Here is a 26,842-nt window from a genome sequence, read left to right as displayed (position 1 = left end):
CAATTCAACTATTTTTAAAAATACTAATAAAAAATATTAACACACTTATTTTAATCACTTCTTCCTTTTCCGAAAGCTGAAACACTTTGATGACACAACAGAAAAAAAAAAAAAAAAAAAAAGATATCAGAATTATATTGAGTAATGTAATATGTGGTTTTAAAGCAAATTAGCTGCACTTCACTGTATTTGGAGCAAGATTTAATCTGTATAACCATGGCCTTAATATCAAGGATACATTTGGAACTATTAATAAAATCATTACTCAGAAGGCTGACAAACACTTGTTTCATATATGACCAAAGAGAGGGTCATGGTCCAATAATCAGAAACGCTTCCTTTTCACATGCTAGAAAACACAAGGCATGGGTTCAAACCTGGCATTTGGCAAACCAGAATTCTGTAGATTCTCCATCTCGCTCTCATTGCTTGTGGGACCTTGGTGACAATAAGCAATCAAAGATGCTGGTGTGGCCATTTGCGCAGCCTAAGATTTGCTGAAAACCATTTTTCTCCCACCAATACAATGTAAATAGATCAATGTGTAGATCTCATTTGGAAAAGTTTGTCAGTAAATTGCCAATTGGTGGTTTATGTTTGGCACTCTGTCTCCCCCCGACGCCTCCCACCCATAAGCAATAACAAAATACATAAATACAAGAGTGTATGACAGGTAAATCAAAATATGTTTATGGACTGAATTGCATAAAAATAACTCCTACAATGCACAACTTTGAAATAAATGAAATTTATCAATGATATACATGTATACAGAAATAATAAACTTCAGTATAAGAAATGGTCAGTATGTGGCAAATAATTGAAATAATCAAAATCAAAAATATATTTTTGGGGCAAAAACATTTTAAATATTTCCAAATTACAATCTAGCTTCAATGAGATGATCCTAAAATTGAATGATTATCATGATGGTTAACATAAACCTGCATGTGTATTTCATTTATTTATTTGATTGGTATTTTACGCCGTACTCAAGAATATTTGACTTATACGACAGCGGCCAGCATTATGGTGGGTGGAAACCGGGCAGAGCACGGGGGAAACCCACAGCTATTCACAGGTTGCTGGCATATCTTCTCACTTACAACCGGAGAGGAAGACAGCATGGGCTGGACTTGAACTCACAGCAACCACATTGGTGAGAGGCTCCCAGGTCATTACGCTGCGCTAGTGCGCTAACCAACTGAGCCATGAAGGCCCCCTGCCTGCATGTGTGGGTTTCTTTAAAATTCTCAAGTTTTCTACTTTAATACATATAGCTTTTTTTCCCCCCAATATATACGTACATGTTTGAATTTAGGAGAAAAGTAACATTCAGAAAACTATTTGCTATGCATGTACAAATGAAGAATAACTGAGCCTGGCAATTACTGTATTTCATGGCCAACAAGACATGTATATATCGGACTACAATTTTGATTGTAAATGTACATACTGTAAACCCTCACCTTTTCAATCACTAAGGTATTTTTTTTCAATTATTATGAAAATGATCCTAAAACTGATTAGTTTGTGTCATTAATGATACAGGCTTCATAAAACTGTGCAAATTATTTCTCTACATCCCCATAGTTCTCCCAGAATGTTTCCAAATACTGGCTGCAGACAAGGGTGAAGAATTAGGACATGTGTACCTAACACTGGGTGCAGTGATCGAGAGACACAAAGACTTGTTCATTCCTACACTATTTCACATAGCTCATTCATTTGATAAATTTCAGTTTAACGATCCAGTTTATGTGAGAGAAAAAAAATGTTTTAGAAAACACTGTCAATGTCTCTGCTGGACATCTGCATGCACATAAAGTTTGACAATTTCAGTATTCAAAAGAAAGCTTTTCATCCTATTTCTTGAAATCTATTCGTATTCTTCAACCAAAATGCTGTGCTAATATATCTGCTTTTCCTGACCAATTGGGAATTTCTTTGACAAAAAACAAAGTTACCTCTGGTTTTGAAATCCAAATTGCATGGAAGAAAAAAAAAATCTTGACAGGTAACAAAACAGATGCATTCGTGATAAAAGCAGAAAGGCAAAGGAAAGCTTTTTACTGAACTCATTTTTGAAGAGGGCTCCAAAATGAAACAAACATTGTCCTTTGTCCAATTCACTTCAAAAGCCATGAATTCTTAATCAGAACTCTTTTGAACAAAAATGAATCTAACATGAAATTTATCTGAAAGTCTTTCTTCATATTTTTTTTTTAGTGACAATAAGAGAAAACCTAATTGCATTTTGCAGTCTCTTTTAGACCAGCATACCCACCTAGCAAATCATTTCAAAACTTCAAGTTCAAATCATGAATTTCTTATTCTTATCTTAATTTCTTAAGTATCTTGTGTGCAACTGTCAATATTAAAATCGCTGTTGACAGGCTGTCACGTAGCACCTTTTGCAGAATGTTTTGCCGATATAGGAAAATATTGGCGGGAATAAAGCTCCACAGAGCTTGCTCTATCATTCAGGGGTGTATCGATATAGGAAAATATTGGCGGGAATAAAGCTCCACAGAGCTTGCTCTATCATTCAGGGGTGTACCAATATAGAACAATAGTGGCAGGAATAAAGCTCCACAGAGCTTGCTCTATCATTCAGGGGTGTACTGACATAGGACAATAGTGGCGGGAATAAAGCTCCACAGAGCTTACTCTATCATTCAGGGGTGTACCAATATAGGACAACATTGGCGGGAATAAAGCTCCACAGAGCTTGCTCTATCATTCAGGGGTGTACCAATATAGGACAATACTGGCGAGATTACAGCTCCACAGAGCTTGCTGTATTACAATGTAGCTATCACTTAATATTGATGACAATAACGATGAATTACATAGCACAGATGACAGGTGACTGTTTTTTTTATCTTCAAAGAAATATGAAACAAAACGATATGTGCACGATCCATGTATACTTCTGAGTGAACACCAAGTTCAAATTTCCATTCTGATTTAAACAGATGTGCAGAAGTCAGATTTCTGATTTGTGCTGGTAATTTATTCCACTAGGAGATTAAGTGCTTTCACTGGATTGATCAACATTTCATGCTCTTAATTTACAGTGAAGTTCCAGGAAAATGTTGACGCTACACTGTGTACGTATGTATGTAAGTATGCGTGTGTGTACGAGCGTGTATGTATGTATGTATGCATGTGTTCGTGGATGCATATGTGTATGCATATATGCATGTATGTATGTATGTATGTATGCGTGTGTTCGTGGATGCATGTGTGTATGCATGTATGTATGTATGTATGTGTATGTTCATGGATGCATGTGTGTATGCATGTGTGTATGTATTTATTTGTTTTGATTGGTGTTTTACGCCGTACTCAAGAATATTTCACTTATACGACGGCGGCCAGCATTATGGTGGGTGGAAACCGGGCAGAGCCCAGGGGAAACCCACGACCATCTGCAGGTTGCTGGCAGACCTTCCCACTTACGGCTGGAGAGGAAGCCAGCATGAGCTGGACTTGAACTCACAGCGACCGCATTGGTGAGAGGCTCCTGAGTCATTACGCTGCGCTAGCGCGCTAACCGACTGAGCCACGGAGGCCCCGTGTGTGTGTGTGTATGTATGTATGTATGCGTGTGTATGCATGTATGTATGTATGTATGTATGTATGTATGCGTGTGTATGCATGCATGTATGTATGTATGTATGTATGCATGTGTATGTATGTATGTATGTTTGCGTGTGTATGTATGTATGTATGTATGCGTATGTATGCATGTATGTATGTATGTGTGCATGTATGTATGTATGCGTGTGTTTGTGGATGCATGTGTGTGTGCATGTATGTATGTACGTATGTATGTGTGTGTTCGTGGATGCATGTGTGTATGCATGTGTGTATGTATGTATGTATGTATGTGTGTGTATGCATGTATGTATGTATGTATGCGTGTGTATGCATGTATGTATGTATGTATGTATACATACATAGATTTTTTACATGTATATGTTTACAAAAATGGTGTAGCAGGCCATATGTTCCAGTTGATGTCCTATTTTTGTTCATATTGCTTCTACTGTTAATCTTTTGTTGAAGGTTCTAACTGGCCGTTTCTTGTCCTATTTTTGACCAATCATGTTGCCTCATTTGTTAATCTTCGGATGACAGCGAGAATTGTTCATTTCCTGTTTTGAGTATTTGGGCCCAGCCATGCCATACGATTAATACCTGGAGAATGTCCTAACAGTAATTCAGAGACAATCTACTGACACAATGGCTGCCCCCACAACTTTCAGACACAGAATTGTTTATCTCACTTGTGATACTTGTTTGTTTGAGATTGTAAACAATGTCCTTATTATATGCACAAATACTTTGACTTGTGGTTTTCTTTTTCCCTATAAATACCTAGGATTACTTCTAAAGAAATTATGCCTCAATTTCACATACACATTGCATGTTTGTAACCTATTTCTTCCAATTTTTGGGACAGATATTAGTAGTGCCGAAATACAAGTAGAATGTTACATTATTATTACACTTTTTGGAAGTTATAAGAATGTTGTTCATGAGATGGTCTACACTATGGGAGGAAAAAGAAACTCAATATCCCTGCTAGAATTACATATATATTGGCTAAATTGGGCAGACCAGGTGTCCCAAAAATTAGAAGAAAAAGAGTAGCTCAACTATACACACATTTTACTTAATGACTACTTGTCATCATATGGTTAAAACTGTTAAGTACAACATAAAACCCAAATATGTGTGTGTGTTGTGCATATATATATATATATATATATATATATATATATATATATATATATATATATATATTTGAAGAAATAGAGAAAGATCCCCTGGTGAAATGCCTTCTTAACTTTCTACATTCTTTATAAATTTAAAATCTGGTGTAACACTAATTCAAGATGCTTAATATTTTACAAGCATAACATCCGAATATTTTGTTTACATATATTATACTTCATACTGCATTATTTTGTTCCTTTACACATTTGTCCGTAAATCAAGATTTCCTTACACTGATAGAAAAAAACCTTCCTTTTCGAAGACTAATGTCATTTCCTCTGGACTAAATTTACCATTCCACTGTTTTATTATTTTCATTCATTTATTTATCTGATTGTTACTTGATGTGGACAATACTCCAGACTTTTTCACTTGCACATTAGCAGTCAGGTTTATGAGTGGAGGATTAATTCACAAGGCTATGCCCGTGCTAATTCAACCTCCAACTTGAGACAATTTAATCAAGTTCTAAAATATCCATAAGTGAGAAGGTCTGCCAGCAACCTGCGGATGGTCGTGGGTTTCCCCCGGAATCTGCCCAGTTTCCATCCATCATAATGCTGGCCGCCGTCGTATAAGTGAAATAGTCTTGAGTACTGCGTAAAACACCAATCAAATACATAAATAAACAAATCTAAAATCTCCCACAACTGGTCTTCAATGACTTAACGGCCACACATGCCACGAGGACAATGTATTCATTCCTTTCATTGTCCCAAAGTGCCCGTTACCAAAAAGTTACAGAATATGAATCAGTAAATCCTCAGTCTCAGGGTTTGATCCCGTGACTTGTTTCTCCTAGCTGTTTCTCTGATTGTATTAAATGCCTTTTTCTTGCACAGACTAACGTCGGCACTGGGCCCATTATTAAAGCAACCTTTTGCTGTTCCACTACATACCCTAACCCCCTCAGAACACACAAGGTCCTAGCCTCACTTGGCAAGCTGGTGGAACCTAACATGGGTAATCCTCAGGGCACATAACAAAACCCTGTTATTTGCCACTCTGATAAGACAGCTTAATTCACATCTTTCCTGCACCCCCCACCTGCTAATTTTACAGCAGAATGGAAAATAGCTCTCTGGTTTGTTGGACTTCTAACAAGGCATTCGGAGAATACCGGCAGCTTGCCTGACTGAGCTGTTTGTAAAACTGCATCATGTTCTAGTCATGTCATACATTCAAATATTGACCTCTAATCCCAAATACAGTAGAATGCTTGACACACATTATCCTCTAATTAGAAGGTGCTAAGATCTTGCTATTAAATCAAAAAGAAGGGCTAAATTTATTTGTGTACTAAGGGTGGCCACACCAACCCTATGACTGGCCAAACACTTTCACCAAACTGGACACCGTCATTCACAACATCTGATCCCTCTCTCACAATGCCTCTCCTTACTTCATAAAGCGGGCAAAAAATTTCTTCCCCTGAAACCTCCCAGTCACTGTAACAAAGGACATGCTAAACAGGTGATGTCCATGAATCCATTCAATAACAGAGGCAGTTCATGTCAGTTTTTTTGATACAAATGAATCTGATGTGCAATAATTGAAGCCCTCAAACTCCGAGTTAGAAAAAAAACAATGCTTATTTTAAGTCACAAGAAAACATCATGTTATGTTCATTAGGGATATATTAACTGATTAAAGAGGAAGGATATAACAAGCTCATTAGCTGACAGATTCCCCATCACTGCCTAGTTATGGCAATTTCCCGATCTCATTATGTTCTAATGTCATAAATAGAAAGGTGTGGTAGTGAGAAAATCCAAGCCAGCCATCATAGATCATTCAGAATAATAGATAAATGTGAATACCCAATCTGCTCAAACCACAGATGTGTCAGCTGGATGTGAATACCCAGCCTCACTGCCCAAACCTGATACATGTCAGAGTGACAGCTGGATGTGACATGTCAGAGTGACAGCTGGGTGTGACATGTCAGAGTTACAGCTGGATGTGAATATCTAACCTCACTGCCAAACCTGATACATGTCAGAGTGACAGCTGGATGTGACATGTCAGAGTGACAGCTGGGTGTGACATGTCAGAGTGACAGCTGGATGTGACATGTCAGAGTGACAGCTGGGTGTGACATGTCAGAGTTACAGCTGGATGTGAATACCAAACCTCACTGCCAAACCTGATACATGTCAGAGTGACAGCTGGATGTGACATGTCAGAGTGACAGCTGGGTGTGACATGTCAGAGTGACAGCTGGATGTGACATGTCAGAGTGACAGCTGGATGTGAATATCTAACCTCACTGCCAAACCAGATACATGTCAGAGTGACAGCTGGATGTGAATATCTAACCTCACTGTTCAAACCACAGACGTGTCAGAGTGATAGCTGGATGTGAACATCCAACCTCCTTATTCAAAATACAGGTGTGCCAAAGTTACAGCTGGATTTGAATACCTAACCTAACCACACTGTTCAAACCACAGATGTGTTATAGTGACAGTCGTGACTAAGTTTGAATTGGTAGCAAGGCTAAATATTTACTTTAACATAGATTCTAGTACACAAGAGAGATGTGACGGTCATGAATTTGGTAATTCACAGCATTTAATTGAACGCAGGGCTTGAATAATGGAACAGTGTGATTGTACAATGCAAAACCCAAACTCAACACATGTAGTACCTTTCAAGATACCACCCCTAATTTTTACCTTAACATTGCTTTCTCTGTTTAATGGACAATGATGTTTGGTACGATATTATAAACATTGCTTGTACTTTGGACAAAAGAGCTAAAAATCTGTATTTCTCTTCATCAAAAGAACACATTTACAACTCTCTGATTATATGATTATATACTTCACTGTATTTTAACTAAAATTCTGTCCATGACTCACTTACATAATTCTTCATCCTGACAGGTTTATCACGATCTTAACTCTGTTTATGGATTTACTTGATTAGATTTGCATTTTATGCACGCCACCCGCATGTTGTTGCCAGACCTTCTCATGTACGACTGGAGTGGAAAGCCGCAAAGACATAACCAAAAAAAACATGCATTTCGAATATTACAGGTTAAAAAAAATCCTCCGGGTCTACAACTTTAAAATACATACCATCACGCACAAGTTCCAAGACCGAAGGAAAAAAAAAGGGAGACAAATCATCACTGAACAGCATCATTAAATCAAACTGTTAAGGCAATCCCTTGTCAGTGGTAGGGAAGATTTGAGAATTTGCTTGCCAATAAGTAGGATCGATGCATCTAGCTAGCTACTTCCTGGTGTAAATTTTAGTCTGGTGAATCGTCAATCATAAACAGGTGCAGCACCTTGTCTCCAGAGATTCACTATTCTATAACAACCCATGAACCGTGTGGCCTGTGGATCCAAAGACCTCTTGACATAATCATAAATCTAAATTGTGCAGGATGTGGCACCGTGATAAAAATGGGAGATAGGATTCCGAGCTGTACGGAAAATCAGCGCCTCGGGATCATCTCCCGCTCTCACCATTTATGAGATTTTGGTGAATGTAAGCGATCAATGGCGCTCTAGGGATCGCTTACAAAGTCTTGTCGTCTGCTGGAAAAATGGCGTACCAGTCACAGGTAATAAAGATTGCTTATTTCCTCTATACGTCAAACAGGCCCCCATTGCATAAGTTAAACAACAACAACAAAATATAAACATCAATCAATCAATCGATAATTATAAATCCATATGGCATTGAAAATGCCTATAAAATTATGGCCCCACATTAATTAAGCCATAAATCAATTTTTGCTTATTTGATTGATGCTTAAAAGCTGCATTCACTTCAAAAGATAAATGAAAAGGTACTATAAAATGAAGACTTTGATGTTACGGATAATTATGAATAAAATGTCACAACAATGAGGAAAGAATTTCCATTTTTGAGGCATGTCTTATTTTTCTTACTTAAACGTCTCTATTTTAATGCATATTTTCCATCAGTGTTCGGAATTATTTGGAAATGACATCACCAATGAAGGCACTTAAACATGCCGGTTTCTTGTTTGATCTGATTTTGAATATTACCCACACCATTGTCATCCTGAATGCCATACTAATTTCGTGGTTCTGGCAGGATCATAACAAAGTAGTCCTGGAATATTGGCAACGTCAGAAATAAACAAGATAATCAGTCATTTAAACACAAGCAATTCTGCCTTTGTACTCACCGATAACCTCAGGATACCAAAGTTACCAAAGTCATACATCATTATCTGGTAAAACAGCTCTTTCCTGTATTACAGAGAGAAAAAGAATAGTAATAAATTTACGAGGAATAAAATAAATTTTAATACGAAGAATGAAATTTTTTTTACAAAGAATAGTAATAAATTTACAAAGAATAGTAGTAAAATTACACACAATGGAAATAAATTTACAAAGCATGTAACACCTTAACCACAAAACGTAAACAAAAAGTGATTATCTGCTTGACAACTGCATGCCATTGGTGCTTTCTGCAAATCCATCTTGAAACTTTATCGCTGTATATCGCTGTATATATTTGTTACCCTTTTTCTATCTTTCTTTGATTTGTGTTTTTTTACCCCGTACTCAAGAATATTTCACTTATACGACGGCAGCCAGCATTATGGTGGGCAGAGCCCAGGGGAAATCCACGACCATCCTCAGGATCCTGGCACACCTTCCCATGTACAGCCGGAGAGGAAGCCATTACGCTGCGCTAGCGCGCTAACCAACTGAGCCATGGAGGCCCCCCCCCCCCACCATTTTTCAACTATCACACTGCTTTTACTCTGCGTTGTAGTATATTTTATTATTTATATAAAGGCGAAATGCACGGAATTTTTTTAAATGATAGCAGTGATATCACACTGGCTAGAGTTAGATACCACTTTTGTTAATACAAAACCTGAAGTTATGACATCAAAATGATACATTCTGTCACACCACAAGTTCAGTCTATTTTAATATTTCTTATGTCACGCAATAAGACAGAACATTATACAAGACGTCAAGTGCGACGTAATGCTATATACACAAGTCTGTGAAGGTACACAGCTAAAAGCATTTCCTAAACTTGTTCAAATACACAAAATCACAATATTGCACAGTGAAGACAAAGAAGAATATTGCACAGTGAAGACTGAACATCATAAATTTTTTTCTTGTGAAAGGTGGAAATGATAACTCATTTTCACCTCACTCGAAAAACATTTGTTAAGTTTTAATCTTCACTGTGCAATATCCTCCATCATTCCATTCCAAAAATAACCCGATATTCTGCTGGAGGATTCAAGTACCCGAGGCCTGTTCCCTTTGCATTGTTTTAATGCGTATGCCCATGTATATCTGATGACAATACTTCTAGACCAGTGATGTCTAATACATTGCAATTAGCATATTTTTTCGTACCTAATTGTTTTTAGGCCACGGTGCTATAGGGGTGTACTACAATTTTAAGTTAATGAAGTTGTGAAAATCAAACTGACAAGAGGCTGTATTTCATAGATTACGCCATTGCTCTGGTTTTAATCTGTCTGCTGTTATCTTACATATTGTGTATCCTGAAGATAAATGATTGTCAGTTGTAAGTTTAATACCAGGCTTTTCCAGGCATTAATTAAATATAAAACCACCAACCTTTGTCATATTACTGACAAATTTTCCTCCATGTGACGAGCACGACCATTGCTCTTAAGACAGGTGGTTGACAACATGCCGCAAGTTGCGAGTTTATTTGTCTTTAGAGCTCTCATCCAAATGTCATAATTACTGAAGTTACAAGCCCATGTGGACGTATGCTCTCTGTTGACTATGAGAGCATGAATGCACCGTCAGGTTCACTGGAGTCGAAAATGGGATGAAAAGAAGAGACTTATGACAAAATCAGCAAACCAACATAAACATGCATGTAGTGTACAACATCCACATTCTTGGCTAAAAATTTCATTTCAAAGACAGCAGCCTAAAGTTGTTTACGTGTCACCCAACAGTGTCTTTCACGTAAAGCTGGTTGCACAATCAGCTAATTGAGATGCATACCCAAAAACATTTAAAGTCAATTTGCACTGCCTCACAAGATCATGGCTAATCCAAGACTCTACCTCAAATGTTAAGAAGATAAGGAAAATATGCATTAGCTCTCGAAAACTCGACACATTTCTTTGGTTGACTTTTGGTTGACGCTTTTTTGGCTTGCAGTAATTCATGAACAGACAAGGTTTCACGGATTTGGATAAGCTAATTTCTAGGATGGGGAAATGTCAACAAGGTTTATCATCACGGATCTTGGATTTTGGGCGAGTTAAACCATCAGTCGTGTTACACTGACATAATCTTGTAGACGCACAGGCGATGATCCAAGTAGGTGGGATCAGAATGTAAACAAGCTAATATCTCACATCCCGAATACACGTGTAGCATGCCTCGATCAATCATCTTGTGTTTTAATTTTTCAGCAGCAGTGCTTTAATAAGTCTGGCACTCCACAAATGGAGAAAAAGAAAAACCAATACACTTTGGACTGAACAATTCTTCTCCATTTTGATTTTAAACAAAATGAACACTTGTGGCATTTTGTTAAGTTCTGTAGGTCGCACTTCATTTCCAGGGTTTATTTAAATTCTCAATTCTAAATGGGGTGAGTGAGTGAGTGACTGGGGTTTAACGTCGTGCTCAACAATTTTTCAGTCATATGATGACGAAGGAATCCTCAGAGTGCATGTAATGTGCCTCCTTGTTGCAGGACCCATTTCCACCCATCTTTTATCTAGTGCTGCTTCACTGAGACACCTTACCGAAGGCAAGCAAGCTGCCCCGCCATAGCCATTTTACTGGTAGGGGTCAACCAGTCGTTGCACCATCCCCTCCATGCTGAACGCCAAGCGAGGAAGCCACATTTTCCTCTTTTGAAGTCTTAGGTGTGACTCTACCCAGGATTGATCCTGGATTTACCGCTCCCGAAGCGGATGCTATACCAACTGTGCTATTCGGGCTGGTCAATTCTAAATGGTGCTTTGAAAATCTTTTTCTTAAAAAAAAAACAAAACAAAAAAAAAACAAAAGCAGTTGAATCAAAACTTACTTTTAAGGCCAAAAAAATGTGTTTTTGATCTGCCTATGAATCCTACAGATGTTGCCATAGAAACTTTACTTTATCATTATCCTAAATGTTGAAAGATGAACACAGGTGATCACAGGTGGTGTTCGCATTTTTATGATCACATAATCCAAGTTTCAATAATAACATCTGGCCATCTGTTATGTATAATGGATTTTGTATAACATATTCAAACAAACTGAGCTTAAGTAACAGTAAGTTTTACAGTAAAAGGCAGATCAAAGTTTTATGCCAAATCATAAAATTTATTATCAAAGTTTTAAGGGTGTTTTATGCCATACTCGAGAATATTTCGCTTAATTATACGATGACGGCCAGCATTATGGTGGGAGGCAACCGAGCAGAAACCGGTGGAAACCCACGACCATCTGCAGATAGCGGACAGATCAGATCAAAGTAAGCATCGATCAATATCTTATGGTCTGCCGAAAACTATATCTAAGGGTACTCATACTCACATGTATATGTTTAGAATTATTATAATGGTATTAAATGTATTCAAAGTTTGAATTCTATATCAAAGGTGAGCTGTATGGCCTGTACATTGCCACTTTCAAAGCCCTCTGATTTCACATCAGCTTTTCCTTTCTTCACATTCGACTAATAAGGCATTATTTTCATACTATGTGCTTAAGCTTTAATATGTGAGAAATAAATCAGATTGCTCGCTGGTAAAAAAAAGCTGTGTTTAGACTAGGGAAAGTTTAATCATCAGACATCAGAGAATCTAATTATTAATGCCTGCTATACATGGTTCAAAATGCTGATGAAATCTAGATTTCAAACATTTCGATGCATTTAGGTGTCTGAAAAAATATTTTCACAGCATCTTTACCAATAGCGTTCAGTTTGAACATAATCACAATCAAGCCGACTTAAAGTTTCTGCTTTTTTAGATGTCTTTCATCTTGATGGCATGAGTAATCAGGGACATACAGTTCATTCTCATTCAATCTAGAAAGCACCCAATATTAGCAAGTGTGGTATCACAATAACATACTCCACACGTAGAAATTAAAACTAAGTTAAAAGAATGTTTAACGAAAATGTTAAAGTGACCACAAAAGGTGAGAGGAAGTCAAAGCCATTTGAAATCCAAGGCGTCTTGAAAACATTTTCTGCCTCGGATCCCTTTTTTTCGTTGTGTAATGTACTGAAAGAATTTACAAAAATGGATCAAAACATGGTCAGACCACACTTAGGAGATGTGGTGCTCATTTTCTGTGTCAAAAGTTTCCATGTTTTGTCCATAGAATATTTACAATCTACAAATCTTCAATTTATATGAACTCACTTTAAGCTCCTACTCACCTGATTCCCTAAGGGCCATTTTAATTTTTGATGGATTTGCAGGTGATCAAACAGTTTTGATTTTTTTTTTTTCTTTGATTGGTGTTTTATGCCGTACTCAAGAATATTTCAATTATACGACGGCGGCCAGCATTATGGTGGGTGGAAACCGGGCAGAGCCTAGGGGAAACCCACGACCATCCGCAGGTTGCTGACAGACCTTTCCAGGTACGGCCGGGCAGGAAGCCAGCATGAGCTGGACTTAACCTCACAGCGACTGCATTGGTGAGAGACTCCTGGGTCATTATGCTGCGCTAGCAAGCCAACCAACTGAGCCACGGAGGCCCCTAAAACAGATTGGATGATGCACGTGGGCATTCACTTGACTTGTACGGAGAGTACAGTCTTAAGCCATATGTCACTCAATATAATCAAAAGGTTTTTGTACAAAGTCACAAACGTAGCAGAATTGAGGTACCTGTAAAGTTGTCACCTTGGAAGACTACATTTTAACATGTATCATTCACTCCTCTATTGCTTTTAATTTTTTCAACAACACCCCTCAAGGCATATACAGGGTGGAGGAAAAGTCTAGACCCAAAGGCAATTGTGGTTTATGCTAACAAACCAAGAACATTACAAGCGCTAAAAATTAACATCACACAAGAAATTGAAACCAGAGGGAATAACTCTTCCAAAATTGCAAAGACCATGTGTCTCCCAAGTGAGAAAAGTATTTGGAGGAAGGTGGAAGTCAGTTTGCATACTTATTTTAAACTGCAAGTTGTTATACAGTAAATTGCCTCTGGATCCAGGTTTTTGCTCCACCCTGTATATTAGGCAGATTCCATATGATAAACGGATATTATTTTGCTCATTTATCGGCTAGTCCGTAAAGTACACATTCAATCTCTATGATATTTCACATAAAACAATCAAGTCATTCTAGGACATATCCCGAAACTCTTCTACAAGTGCTTTTATGACCTTGAAAACCTGTTGCCAAAATTCATGTATTCTCAAATGCCCTCAGTGCCCACTTGGAATTCTGTGACTTATACAAAGCCAGGATACATCCAGTATATTCAAATTAGAATTAATACTCACTGATGTGAAATGTGTACATGTATGTTCTAACACTGCTACTTTCACCATTCTAACCCTCTATATCAAAGGGGTGCTGCCCGGTTTCCACCCACCATAATGCCGGCCGCCATCATATAAGTGAAATATTCTTGAGTACGGCATAAAACACCAATCAAATAAATAAATAAACATATCAAAGAGAAGGGATCATTCGCCAATAATGTATACGGTGCCTTCTTTGACAATTGTGAGGAAAGCATAGTTATTAATGGCCGAATATTGCCGTTGTTAGAACCTTTACACTGTGAGTAAGTGTGGCTGAAACTTGCAGTCATTAAAACATTCGTTTTAAGTATAGACTTGTTTCCAAAATAAATTGTAGTCAATAAAATATAAATTATGGCTACTCATTACACTCAAAGTATGGAAACGCATCTACTGAAGTAAACTGAGAGAGAGAGTAACTAAGAGAGGGCTGGATTTGAACCTTCAACCTACACTGACAATCAAGACGTAGCTTGTGACCAAGTAATTCAGTTTACCAACTGGTCCGTAAGCACTTGAGCAACGAACTGCCTCAGCTAGACACACACCCTTTTTCAACCACCAGATTTATACCGCTGTTCGGTGACCTGGCCAAGACTTCAGACTTGATGGCCTTATCTCCAGGGAATTTCTGGCAAGTCAATAAGACCCTGTAGACACTGAGTAAGTATACTGTTTATTGATGAACCATTCATCAAATTTCCTCCTTTACCGAACATTAAAGGGTCACTTTCAGTAAACTGCATTCAATGCCATTTAAATGGGTGATATCACTGAGGCATTGGAATCATAAAGCACCTACCGGGAGAAGGGAGGGTGGAGGGGGGGGGGGGGGGAGAAGGGAGGGTGGAGGGGGGGAGAAGGGAGGGGGGGGGGGGTGGAGGCATTTTTCAGAATGAGCACATGAGTTTACAAAAGGGCAAATACCTATATCTGGTGGAGGTCTGGGTAGGATTAGATATATGTCAGCTCTTCCAGACAAAACCATGAACATGCATAAATGCCCATGATATATCATCACCCAGCTAAAGCATCTCTTAAAATAAACTTCACGCTTCACTGACCAACTAAGGTTTTACACCTGACCTGACTTTACACCTGACACCTGAGATTGATAGAAGATGCTCCATGCAAGCATAAGCCAGGTGACTGCATCTTTACTGCATAAAAACACTGCCTCACCTTTTGGTGCTGAAACCTTTCTATTAACTGCAATGAGGATATAAACCTATCTAACGGTAACAAAAACACCTTTCTCGGATCAATAGATCAAAGAGAATGTATCAAAACGACTGACTTAGCCGTGGACAACATTTGCATAAAAATGCAGCTGTTGTTGAAACCTGGACAGAAATCAAATGTTTTTTTTTTTTTTCTTCGCTGTCCAGATATCAGTCAAAGCATATCAAGCTGCTGGTAACTACAAAGCTGGAAATGAACTTTCAATCTCCACTGACCATCAGTATAAATTAAGTGAAGCTCTATAAATGGAATGTGGGCCTAGTTCTTCAGCGGTGAACTGCTGTGCTATCACATCCGATAGCGACACCCGTTCTTTCCATCACCAGATTTATAGGGTCATTCTCTGACCTGACCAATTGCGCCTCAGAATAAATGGCCTCGTCTCCAGGCACTTCCTGGCCAGTGACGAAGATCCTTAGCTATAGATAAATACATTGCTCTTGTGCCATTCATCAGAATTTCTCCCTCATGTAAAATTAAAGGGCCAGAGTTCGTAAGTGCAATTAATGTCCTTAATGGGTGATATGACAGAGTGGGATCAAATTAAGAATGGGGGGTATAAGAGTGATCCCAATATGGAGTGGTTCAACAAGAAGCTGCTTAATTGTGGCCAAGGGGATGTAAGGTGTCAGAGAGGTTATCCTCCCATTTGGCAAGGAAAAAAACAAACGAGAGGAAAAAAAAAAAACCCCAAAAAAACCAAAATGAACAAAAACTAAATATACAATATTCGGAAAGATGGAAAATTTACTGGGTCTGTCCTTAATAGATCAAGGCCAATCTGTTCCCAAAATTTCATCAAAATCTGTGCACCAGGTTTTTCAGAAAGTTGCTTTATGGCTGCCTGCCTGGTTCCACACAGTTGGAAATAAATATAGGCAGGTGGTAATAAAAGGTAGGCTGATGGTAATGACAGTAAACAGGTGGAAATGAAACTAGGCAGGTGGCAATACAAGTAGGCAGGTGTTAATAAAAGCAGGCTGGTGTTAATAAAAGCAGACAGGTGGTGATAAAAGAAGGCAGGTGGTAATAAAAGTAGGCACTCACGAGAGGCGTGAAACCAGGCAGGTGGTAATAAAAGCAGACAGGTGGTGATAAAAGAAGGCAGGTGGTAATAAAAGTAGGCACTCACGAGAGGAGTGAAACCAGGCAGGTGGTAATAAAAGAAGGCAGGTGGTAATAAAAGTAGGCACTCACGAGAGGACTGATGTGTTCACTAAGTGCAGTTTGGTTCCGTGTTGTACCAAGGCTAGGTCCTCACTCACACATCCCACAAACTTGTGATTCTGAAGAAGATCTCTGATACCTGTAGCCCAGACAAAGACAACATCCTGAAAACTTACATGTACAGATAATACAACAGTAGAGCCACATTCACAAATCCTCGTATTTTGTAACTTTTCTGGTAAATGACATCGCCTTGTGGCACTATAACCATGAGATCTTTTATAAAAAAGTTACCAGAAACGTGATTTACAAAGTTTTGTGAAAGTGGCACACAAAAATATTCCAAGAAAAAATCATCAATACAGCCTTGAAATGAAGAAGACAAAAAAAAAAAAAAAAAAAAAAGCCATCAGCTAACTCAAAATACCCATGAAGAAATCTTGAGATTTTCTCACCAAACTAAATAATTGATAAACAACATGAGAGTACTGTATAGAAAAAACATTTATACAGTTTCAAAATGAATATAAAATCTCATCCAAATATCTGAAAACTACAGACAAGGCACCTTGACTTGATTTTTAAGGAAACAAGGAAACCCGTGCTTGAACCTTCTCGAAATTCTGACAGAAAAACACCACTGTCTTGCACAGAACAAACCATAGTTTTAAATGGAGAATCCTCCTAATATGAAAGAGACAATAAAAGAATGAAAAGTATAAAAAAAAAAGAGAGACAGGGTTTATTTAAACAAAATATCGTGTCCAAATACTCTGAAAAGTGTTCAGTGTCATTTCGCTGAAATTCACTGCAAAAAACTAAGCATTAGCTGAGTGAGTCACTCAAGGACACTCCAGTATAATTGAGGGTATTTGTATTTCCCTAGTTTATGGAGATTTGATTACATTTATATTATATACTGCAATAACTGTAGATGAACTGAGAATATTGAGGGCCCATAATTGCATTACTCGGAGTATTTTAGGACAGGCTTAATAGGACCCAGTCAGGCAATGCGGTACATTTTTCAAAAGTTATGCCACAAACCTGACAAGTTCCTTGTCCATCAAGCGGAAGATTCTTGGAGCATTTCAGCTTAAGCAGAGATTAATAGGCCATAATTCAGTTCTGATAAAGATGTATGATTGGATATTACTTAATTTCAAGCAAAGAGAGCAGTCGCAAGTCTGACCCCAAAATTGACAATCTGAGATGAAGAATAATCTCTTGGCGTTGACAAATCATTGATTCCCATCAAACTATGTACATATACACTTAGACAGAATCCATGCACACCACAACTGCCAAAGCGAAATATGCTAAGAGTTAATGAAGATTTAAAAGCATTCCCTATTATATATTATTTCATTTTTTGTTTGAATACACTGATCTGTTTTGCGGCCAAGAAAACTCAGAATTGGTAGGAAGGCTGCAAAACTGATACGTATACATGTATGTGTATTATAGTAATGACAGCGATGACTGTGGCAATGGTGCTGATGATTTCGAAAATGCTCATAACACAATTATTATTGCTGTTTTTTTTTTTTTTTTGGTGGTTGCCATTCAACATCCTTAATTGCTATATCACCACTGGTTTCATTATTCTGACTGTAACGGTTACCTCTACAATGACTGACAGCAGTGTCCGGAATTATTTAAATGCCTTAGTATTTTGTCAGTTATTTTACCAAGTACAGGGCCTCGTTATAAGCCTGGTCCATTGTGTCAAAAAAAAAAGAAAAGGTCCACAAAGCTCTTTGTTGGATCCTAGACACAAGGATGCAAAATACCAACGCAATATATTAAAGGACCTTAATTATTGTAATTTTTCAACCTTTTCATATGTTTACAAAATTCATACTCAGAGTTTGCATTTTTTGGGGTAGACTGATAAAATTTTACTTTTTGTGAAGCCCTGAAACAGGTCAATCCAACCAATGTAGCACTGGTAACAATTAGACACTTAATTGCTTAATGTTCAATTCATGTGATACATATTGACCTCCAAATCAAAAAATAAAAAAAAACAAAGTAGAAAGACATTATCCTCTGATTACACGCATATAGTTCTAAGACCTTGCCATAAAATCAACCAGAAAGACCAAAATTATTACCATGTCACAAATGTGACTGTTCATTTATCTATTTATTTGATGTTTTATACCGTACTCAAGAATATTTCACTTATATGGCAGCCAGCATTATGGTGGGTGGAAACCGGGCAGAGCTCGGGGGAAACTCACGACCATCCGCAGGTTGCTGGCAGACCTTCCCATGTGCGGCCGGATGTCACTGTTTACCATATGGGTATTAAGGATTGCAGAGCAGTGACTTCATACGTTACGGAGTTATCAATCAATGTGGTGGTAAAAGACACTGTGCGGTGTTTGTGCATAAATTTACGACCCTATGACAGGCTTGTACTCTAGCGCAAGTTTTATACATGTACAGCCACCAACTTGGAGTGTAATAAAGAACATTTCTCCAGGACATTCTTCTTCTGACATTTAGACGTAACCTTCATTAGACATCAGGATGCCACACAAGATAACACCGAAAAAAATCTTTATATTTTTCATACATGTACAATAAGTAGTCCTTAATGTTGTTCTGAAAACCTTCTTGTAGCTTCAGTAATTTCCTGATGAAATCTAAGAGATAAGTATGGTTGCAATTTCCTCAGATTTCTTCAAAAGGTCAGATCACCAAAACTGTTGAACGCTCACGGCCTTATCTTATATATTCCTTTGTCCAGCCTCTGGGGACAACCAGTTTCACAGGGTTTATCAAGTTCACGAACAGCTGACTTGTTCGAATCCAGCTCTTGACTGTCTCTAACAAGTGTTTGGTGAAGAGAACTAATAGAGGAGTTTGGAGTTGAAACTCTTTTATCGTTGTAGTTAAAACCAGTCCCATTGTGTCATGTGACTTGTGAAAAATGTTTGGCAACCTTTGCTGACATAAACCTACCAATCATCTGTCTTATCCTTTTCCAGAAGCACAAAGGACATCTCCTTCCATTAGGCACTTCTGAAGTTCACAAATGTTTTACTCCTCAAATTTTCATTTGTCTAGTCTAATTTACTTTTTCCAAACCTTTTTTTCCGACACCCATGATATAGTACATGTGATAGCTGCCTTAAGCCCAGTCCAGACTACCCAACATCACTCAACTTTTGTTGACTCAACAAGAGTCAACTTGAAGTTGAGTCAAGAAGTTGAGCCGTGTCGAGTTCTTCAACTCCTTTCAACAACACTCTGACAGCACCATCCAACTTTGTTGAATCCGAAATGTGCATGTGTATTTCTTGTCAACAAGTAGAGTCAAGTTGAGTGAATGTAGCCAATCAGTGGGCGGGTAGAAATAACGTGACCGTCTTAACGCAAGTGACCTGGGCAAAATCGCAGAACCAAAGCCAAAGGAGAAACCAGTCTCACGATGAGACAGTAACTTCAGTTCTTCCATAGAAATGGCTGGGAAATACAAATACTTTATAATACATTATGGAAAATTGTATTTGGTTTACTGGACCTAGCCATAATTCAATATCAATCTATCATATTGTTTACATGTGCGCTCCATGAGCGAATGTTGCATTGTGCAAATCTTTGTGTTGTCTCACTTGCATGTTATCTCGTCTGGCAAACAGTTCAGACCAGTAATGGATTTAATTCTCTTAATTGACATTTTTCAGAATATTTTTCAAGGTCCAGGAGGTTTAGTTGGAAGCTAGTCAAATGCAGCTCATTTCTGTATTAAAATAAACTGACTCAAAAATTCTGAATTTCTTTCAGCGGAATGTCCCTATTAAAGAGGCTGACGTGATTTGTTGGGGGCCTCGTGGCTGAAGCGGCTAGCATGCCAGTGCAGCGCAATGACCCAGGAACCTCTCACCAATGTGGTCGGTGCGAGTTCAAGTCAAGCTCATGCTGGCTTCCTGTCTAGCCGTACGAGGGAAAGTCTGCAGCAACTTGCGGATGGCCATGGGTTTCCTCCCACACTACTACTGGCCACCATTGTATGAGTGAAATATTCTTGAGCATGGCGTATAACACCAATCAAATAAATAAATAAAGATTTGATCTGTCTGATTGCACAATTTGATTTTCAAGTAAAAAGGTGACAATCCACTTAATCAACAGAATAATTTATGTCCATAAACCACATCCAATTGTAAAGGTATTTTGGGAAAAACAATGATTCATTGTTAAATCTAAGGCACAATAATAAGGCCATTTTGAAATTTCCACAAAATGAATAACCGACAGGCTGAAAGACAGAACTGTTGTAAATTAATGTGAAGTATAAAATCAATTAAATATAGACAGGCATTTCATGTGAAAATTGCTACTAGATTTAACTCCTTTGGTTTTTGGTGTCAGGTTGAGGTTTTAGCCAGAGGAACATTCAGGTCTCTTCAATCTGTCACATGAACACGTCTTTTTGTCCAAAACTCGAAGGAATTGAAAACCTTTGGATACAAAAGGCTTATAGTTCATAGTTGCTGGAATCACGGGTTATTTGCATACCCTCCTCGTGCAAGCTTCTAGAAATCTTGGGCGTGTGCTAGCTGTCTCCTTATCACAAATCTCACAGGATGTAATTCTATGGTAAGATCCATTTACACTCAAGCACTGGTCTGATACTCAGACTAGCTGACATGCACCGTATTCATGTTCATGTATCTAAAGAAAATCGGAGCGTGAATTTTTCTTTCTTCGTGAAAAGTTGATCAAACCCCGAGATTAACAATTAAAATCTTTTTATTAAATGAAGATAAACTTGACTGGCTTCCCAATATCCTGATTTTTAGGTTTCCCTTTCCTGTTTTTACGTAAAAATTTTTCTTTTTTTCAAAATCACATTTTAATTTTGTTTCCCCTCTTTCCTCATGTCCATAGGCAAATTCCTTTAACTTCTGGATGTCCTGGATTTGATTCTGTTATCTTGGTTGTACAGACACATTAGCTCAAGATATGAGCTTGGGGTTTAATGTCATACTTAACAATTTTTCAGTCATATGACGAAGAAGGAATCCTTAGAATGCATGTAATGTGCCTCCTTGTTGCAGGTCGGATTTCCATCGTTCTTTTATCTAGTGCTGCTTCACTGAGACGACTTACCAAAGGCAAGTAAGCCGGACGGCCCAAGCCGTTATTCTGATATGGGTCCAACCAGTCGTTGCACTATCCCCTTCATGCTGGACGCCAAGCGAGGAAGTTACAACGCCTCTTTTAAAGTCTTAGGTCTGACTCGATCCAGGATTGATCCTGGATCTACTGCTCCTGAAGCAGACGCTCTACCAACTGTGCTATCCGAGCCGGTTTCTCAGGAATGATATCCACTGTTGCAATCAAAACAATGTCTTCGATTCTTTCATTCAATCTGAACAATTACATTGATTACAGCTTCTAGCAGCCCTTATCTCCATGAAACCATCACAGGCCATTCTAATCCCGTACACCTTTATAGATAAAGACACCCTCTGCGGCTCATCATAAACCCACACCATAAAACTGCACAATAAAAAAAACTACACACATTTCAGCTGTTACAATTAATTCTTCAAACATCTGGGTTTTTGAAGCGGAGCTTCGATGCCATTTAAGCACGTTCATCAATTTGATTTGGGGGACATAACTATATACATTATTCTACTGATCTCAGAAAAATGTTCCAATAATACTGATAAAAAAATCTTTTCTACACTTTTAATGTATGATAGTTCTGTGCTGACTAAAGCAGAACGTGATCATATCACTGAATTTCAGTATAAAATTAGTCATTTAAAATCCATAAAGGTGACATAATTAAAAAAAATGCACCTAAAGAACAAACAGTTGAACTCACTGATTTTTTTCATTGATTTGATTGATGTTTTATGCTGTACTAAGAATACTTCACTTATATGATGGCGGCCAGCAAGATGGTGGGAGGAAACCGGGCAGAGCATGGAGGAAACCCATGACCATCCGCCAGGTTGCTGACAGATCTTCCCCACATATAGGACCAAGGAGGAAGCCAGCTGATATGCATAAGGCCACAATGAACACATTGGGGAGAGGTTCCTGAGTCTGTGCTCTGCAGACACGTTAATCACTAGGCCACCGAATCAGAGAGAGAATTATGTAGAATTGTTGGTTTTCAATCACATTCAGCCAGGAAACAGTTTTTAAAAAAAAAAAAAAAAAAAAAGATTTACATACAGAATGTAGAAGTACAGGAAGGTTATTCAGAGGGGCACAGGCTTAGTTAAAGTACACATACTGTAATCCTTTTCGCATGTTTGCAAGGTGTTAATTTCGAGCATTTTCTTAAGGCATTACTCTATGTAGACTAACAAAATCATGCTTTTTGTGAAGCCCACCAATTGGCTAATTCAATTGATTTAGCTTTGTTTCAAACTAATACGGCACCTGTACTTTATATGTCACACTAAGAGTTGCTCTTTTATATCTGAAAAAGCTGAATGATTGGCTCATGGTTTAACACCATGACAAAGTCGGCTAATTAATGGATACTCTCAACATATGTCACATACCCATTATATTTCTCTAGTTATCATAAATGTGTTCACAAAGCCTGTTCTGTACATTTGACCAAGCTGAAACTTAGGAAATGCATTAGTACCGAGTCATATTAGCCTGTTATTGGTATGTCAGCTGTATGATTATGGTATGAGTACGTGATATGGAAATAAAAGGTTCCAGCCGACTGGCCATATGATCCAAAGATCAAACCAATCATTCCACATTCCCGTCCGATGAAAGCATTGTTGCATAATAATAAATGGAATGAAACGAACTGTGAGCTAACAGGCTTTATACAGTCTGTGCAGGTCGGCACAATTGATCAAACAGATGAGCACAGACTCTAAGGGGGGTAATCAGTTACCTGTTCACTATTCAATAGACACAGTGCCATTATTGAAACGACACGTGAACATTTAGAATCAAGACTATTCTAGCTTTTGGTTATCTGATAATTCACTGGCCCAGGTAGATTGCCCAGGCAGAATTAAAATTCCCATGGCAGAGTGGCCATCAATTCAGTTTTAATCTATTAAGCATGTACATGAGGATATAAAAACCAGCTTTTTGTTTACATGTGCATCATGGGGTGCAGTATTTTAATAAATAAATAAGGTTTTGAAACCTAACATTCAAGTTCCATAATTACTTCAATTTCCTTTTCTCATATATTTTTGGTGCGGAAACATTTTCGCACAAGGATAACGTCCTAACACCTTTCTGGGGCCTCCACAGCACAACTGCCCAGGAACCTCTCACTAATGCCGTCACTGTGAGTTCAAGTCCAGCTCACGCTGGCTTCCTCTCCGACCCACCATAATGCCGGTAGCCTTAGTATAAGTTAAATAATCTTGAGTATGGCATAAAACACCAATCAAATATTTAAATCAATCAAAGCACCTTTGTACGGGTAACAGAGCTAGCTCTTAATCAGGCAAAATGATTACCTTGATTACAGATGAAACTTTTGATCAAATACAGCATGTTTACCAATATTGTATGAAGATCCTAGCATTATCCTACATGTATGTCCTCTATGTGCTCCAGCCTGCAATCACCTGAATAAGTGATGAAACATCAAAATTCACTTAATTGGAGTTGTTTATAGAATTTGTACATAAATTCTCTATAAATCTCCCATCATTTTTATTGAAAAGTTCCTGGATAATCAAAGGGGAACATTCCCCGAGTTCCTGGATGATCAAAGGGCAAACATTCCCACCTACAACCGGAGAGGAAGCCACTATTAGCCACAAAGGCGCCCTTTTCTGCTCTGATAATACCTTGCTATATATACACCTACAGTCTAGCTAAATGTCTTATTAGGGCATGTGCACTGATCACTATGACATTCATTCGCAAGTATGTTAAAGTATGTTACAGAAAGCAAACGAAAGCTTAAAAGTACGCAGCTTTGTAGGATCTTCAGTCATTTTGCTTCAGCAAAAGTGTTTTGCTTAAGTAACATAATACTATACTTATGGAATGTTTGGCTTAAGTTTTGTCAGGAACCACTCCATCCTGAACTCAGGCAAAAAAACTCTGACCTAAGCAATTTACTGGACTTCCGACAAGTCAGATCATGTACTGACCCTGCTGGCGCTGCCTGGAATTCAATAAAACATAAAAAGCACAGAACGGAGGGCTTGCAGGGTATACATTACAAACCTGATGTTTGCAACTTCATGCCACTGTATTGAATAACCTAACGTTGTGCCCCTGACAAAGTTGCCCATTTTATGTGATTCTGATCGAGAGCTCTACTGATTATAGAAAGGTTACTTTGAGGCTTGTTGTGAGTGTGTGAGTGAGTGAGTGAGTGCTTGGGACTTAACGTCAAACTTAACAATTTTTCAATCATATGCTGACAAAGGAGTCCTGGGAGTGCATGTAATGTACGTGCCTCCTTGTTGCAGGACAGATTTCCACCGCTCTTATCTAGTGCTGCTTCACTGAGACGACTTACCAAAGGCAAGTAAACCGCCCCGCCAGAGCCAGTATACTGGGATGACTTAAAGAAGACAAGTAAGACGCCCCCCCCCCCCCCCAACCCCAGCCATCATACTGATATGGGTCAACCAGTTGTTGCACTATCCCCTATGTGCTGACGGCCAAGTGAGGAAGCTACCACTTCCTCTTTTAAGGTCTTAGACCTGTGACTCAACCCAGGACTCACCCTGGATCTACCACCCCCTAAGCAGACGCTCTCCCAACTCAGCTATCGGGGCTGGTGCGCTCCTGCTTAAAAAATGCATGTTTCAACACTAAAATTTTTTGGGGGCACCAATATTTTATGACATTTTTTTGCTTCTAAAAATACAACTTTTGGAGCAAAATTTGAAGTCATCCAATGTATTTCAGGATTTACTAGTATATGAAGACTACAGATACCCATTACTGACTGCTACACCCCACCTTCTGATAATACACAAGACAGCAACCCCTCCCCAAGGGCAGTTTATGTTACCCTGGCAGGACCACCCACCCACGAAGAGCAATTCTCTAAATGAATGAATTTCAGAGGTACAGCGTTCGTGAGACTGTCATGACTGATACATGTATACCTGCAGAGAGAGGATTACTGCTAATTAGTACAATCATGACGAGACTATATGCGGGGAAAATGACAGGAAGCAAGGGTCTCCAGAAAGGGATTATATTACACGTGTAATACACATCAAGGCTTTGAAATTCTATACACATGGAAATCAGCTAGTCTCCAGTACTCATCATATGGATGAATATGTTGTCTGACAAATGTCCCCCTCCCCGTGGACAAACAAACACAATTGATTTATTCATCTGATTGGTGTTTGACACAGCACTCAAAACTTCTTCACAAATATGACGGCGGCAAGCATTATGGTTTGTTGGAAACCCACGACCATCCACAGGTTGCTGCCAGACCTTCCTATGAGCAAACATGATTCACAAATACGACAAGTTCTGTCGTCGTCTAATATCCATGAAATTCACATGGCCAAAACTTAATCCGGCAAAAAATCTGGTGGGTTTTACATAAAAACTAATTGTAAAAACGAAAGCACTTGACTTCACGCAACTATATATATATATATATATACACAGTTAAATTAACTGGTTTTATGAACAAGAGGAATCCTTCTTTTCATACAGTCAGATTTTAGATAGCTCAGTAATATAAGCAACATATCTGTACATCATCCTGAGCCTAATGAAGGGTTTTGTACCCGGTTCTGTAACCTACGTCATTTAACGGAATAACATACACCCCTTGGGGTTTCTGTTCCCACCATAGCCATCATCTGTCACATCTCAGTATCTTGTTAACTTTTATAGCTTCAATTACTTGAGCATTTATTCAAACTGTAAAGTGCTTTTTTTTTTCTGGTGTATATACTTTCAATATCAAATATGGATACATGAATTCAGTGACATGTTTAGTACCGTGACATGTTTAGTGCCATGACATGGCACAGATAAACATGTTCAAGGCCTGAAAATGTCTTAAAGTTAGCTACATAGCTAAATGTAGCAGGGGCGAAAAAAAAAAAAAATTAAAACAAAAAAACCCCCGAAAACAGAATGAATGTCCTCATGTAATTCAGTTGCGTTCACACAG

At 38.3% G+C, this 26,842-nt stretch overlaps 1 protein-coding gene across 1 annotated transcript in view; it reads right to left on the bottom strand.

Annotated features, from left to right (window-relative positions):
* The window catches only part of LOC135477461 (DNA mismatch repair protein Mlh1-like), an 82,140-nt gene that overhangs the window by 18,118 nt on the left and 37,180 nt on the right, over positions 1 to 26,842 (bottom strand). The window contains 2 exon segments of the mRNA XM_064757577.1: positions 8,963 to 9,026; positions 16,738 to 16,846. Coding sequence (XP_064613647.1) covers positions 8,963 to 9,026; positions 16,738 to 16,846 — 173 coding nt within the window.

The sequence above is a fragment of the Liolophura sinensis genome, chromosome 11, assembly GCF_032854445.1.
Source record: "Liolophura sinensis isolate JHLJ2023 chromosome 11, CUHK_Ljap_v2, whole genome shotgun sequence".
In the NCBI taxonomy this organism is placed as follows: Eukaryota; Metazoa; Mollusca; class Polyplacophora; order Chitonida; family Chitonidae; genus Liolophura; species Liolophura sinensis.
This window is presented reverse-complemented; position numbering and strand designations above follow the sequence as displayed.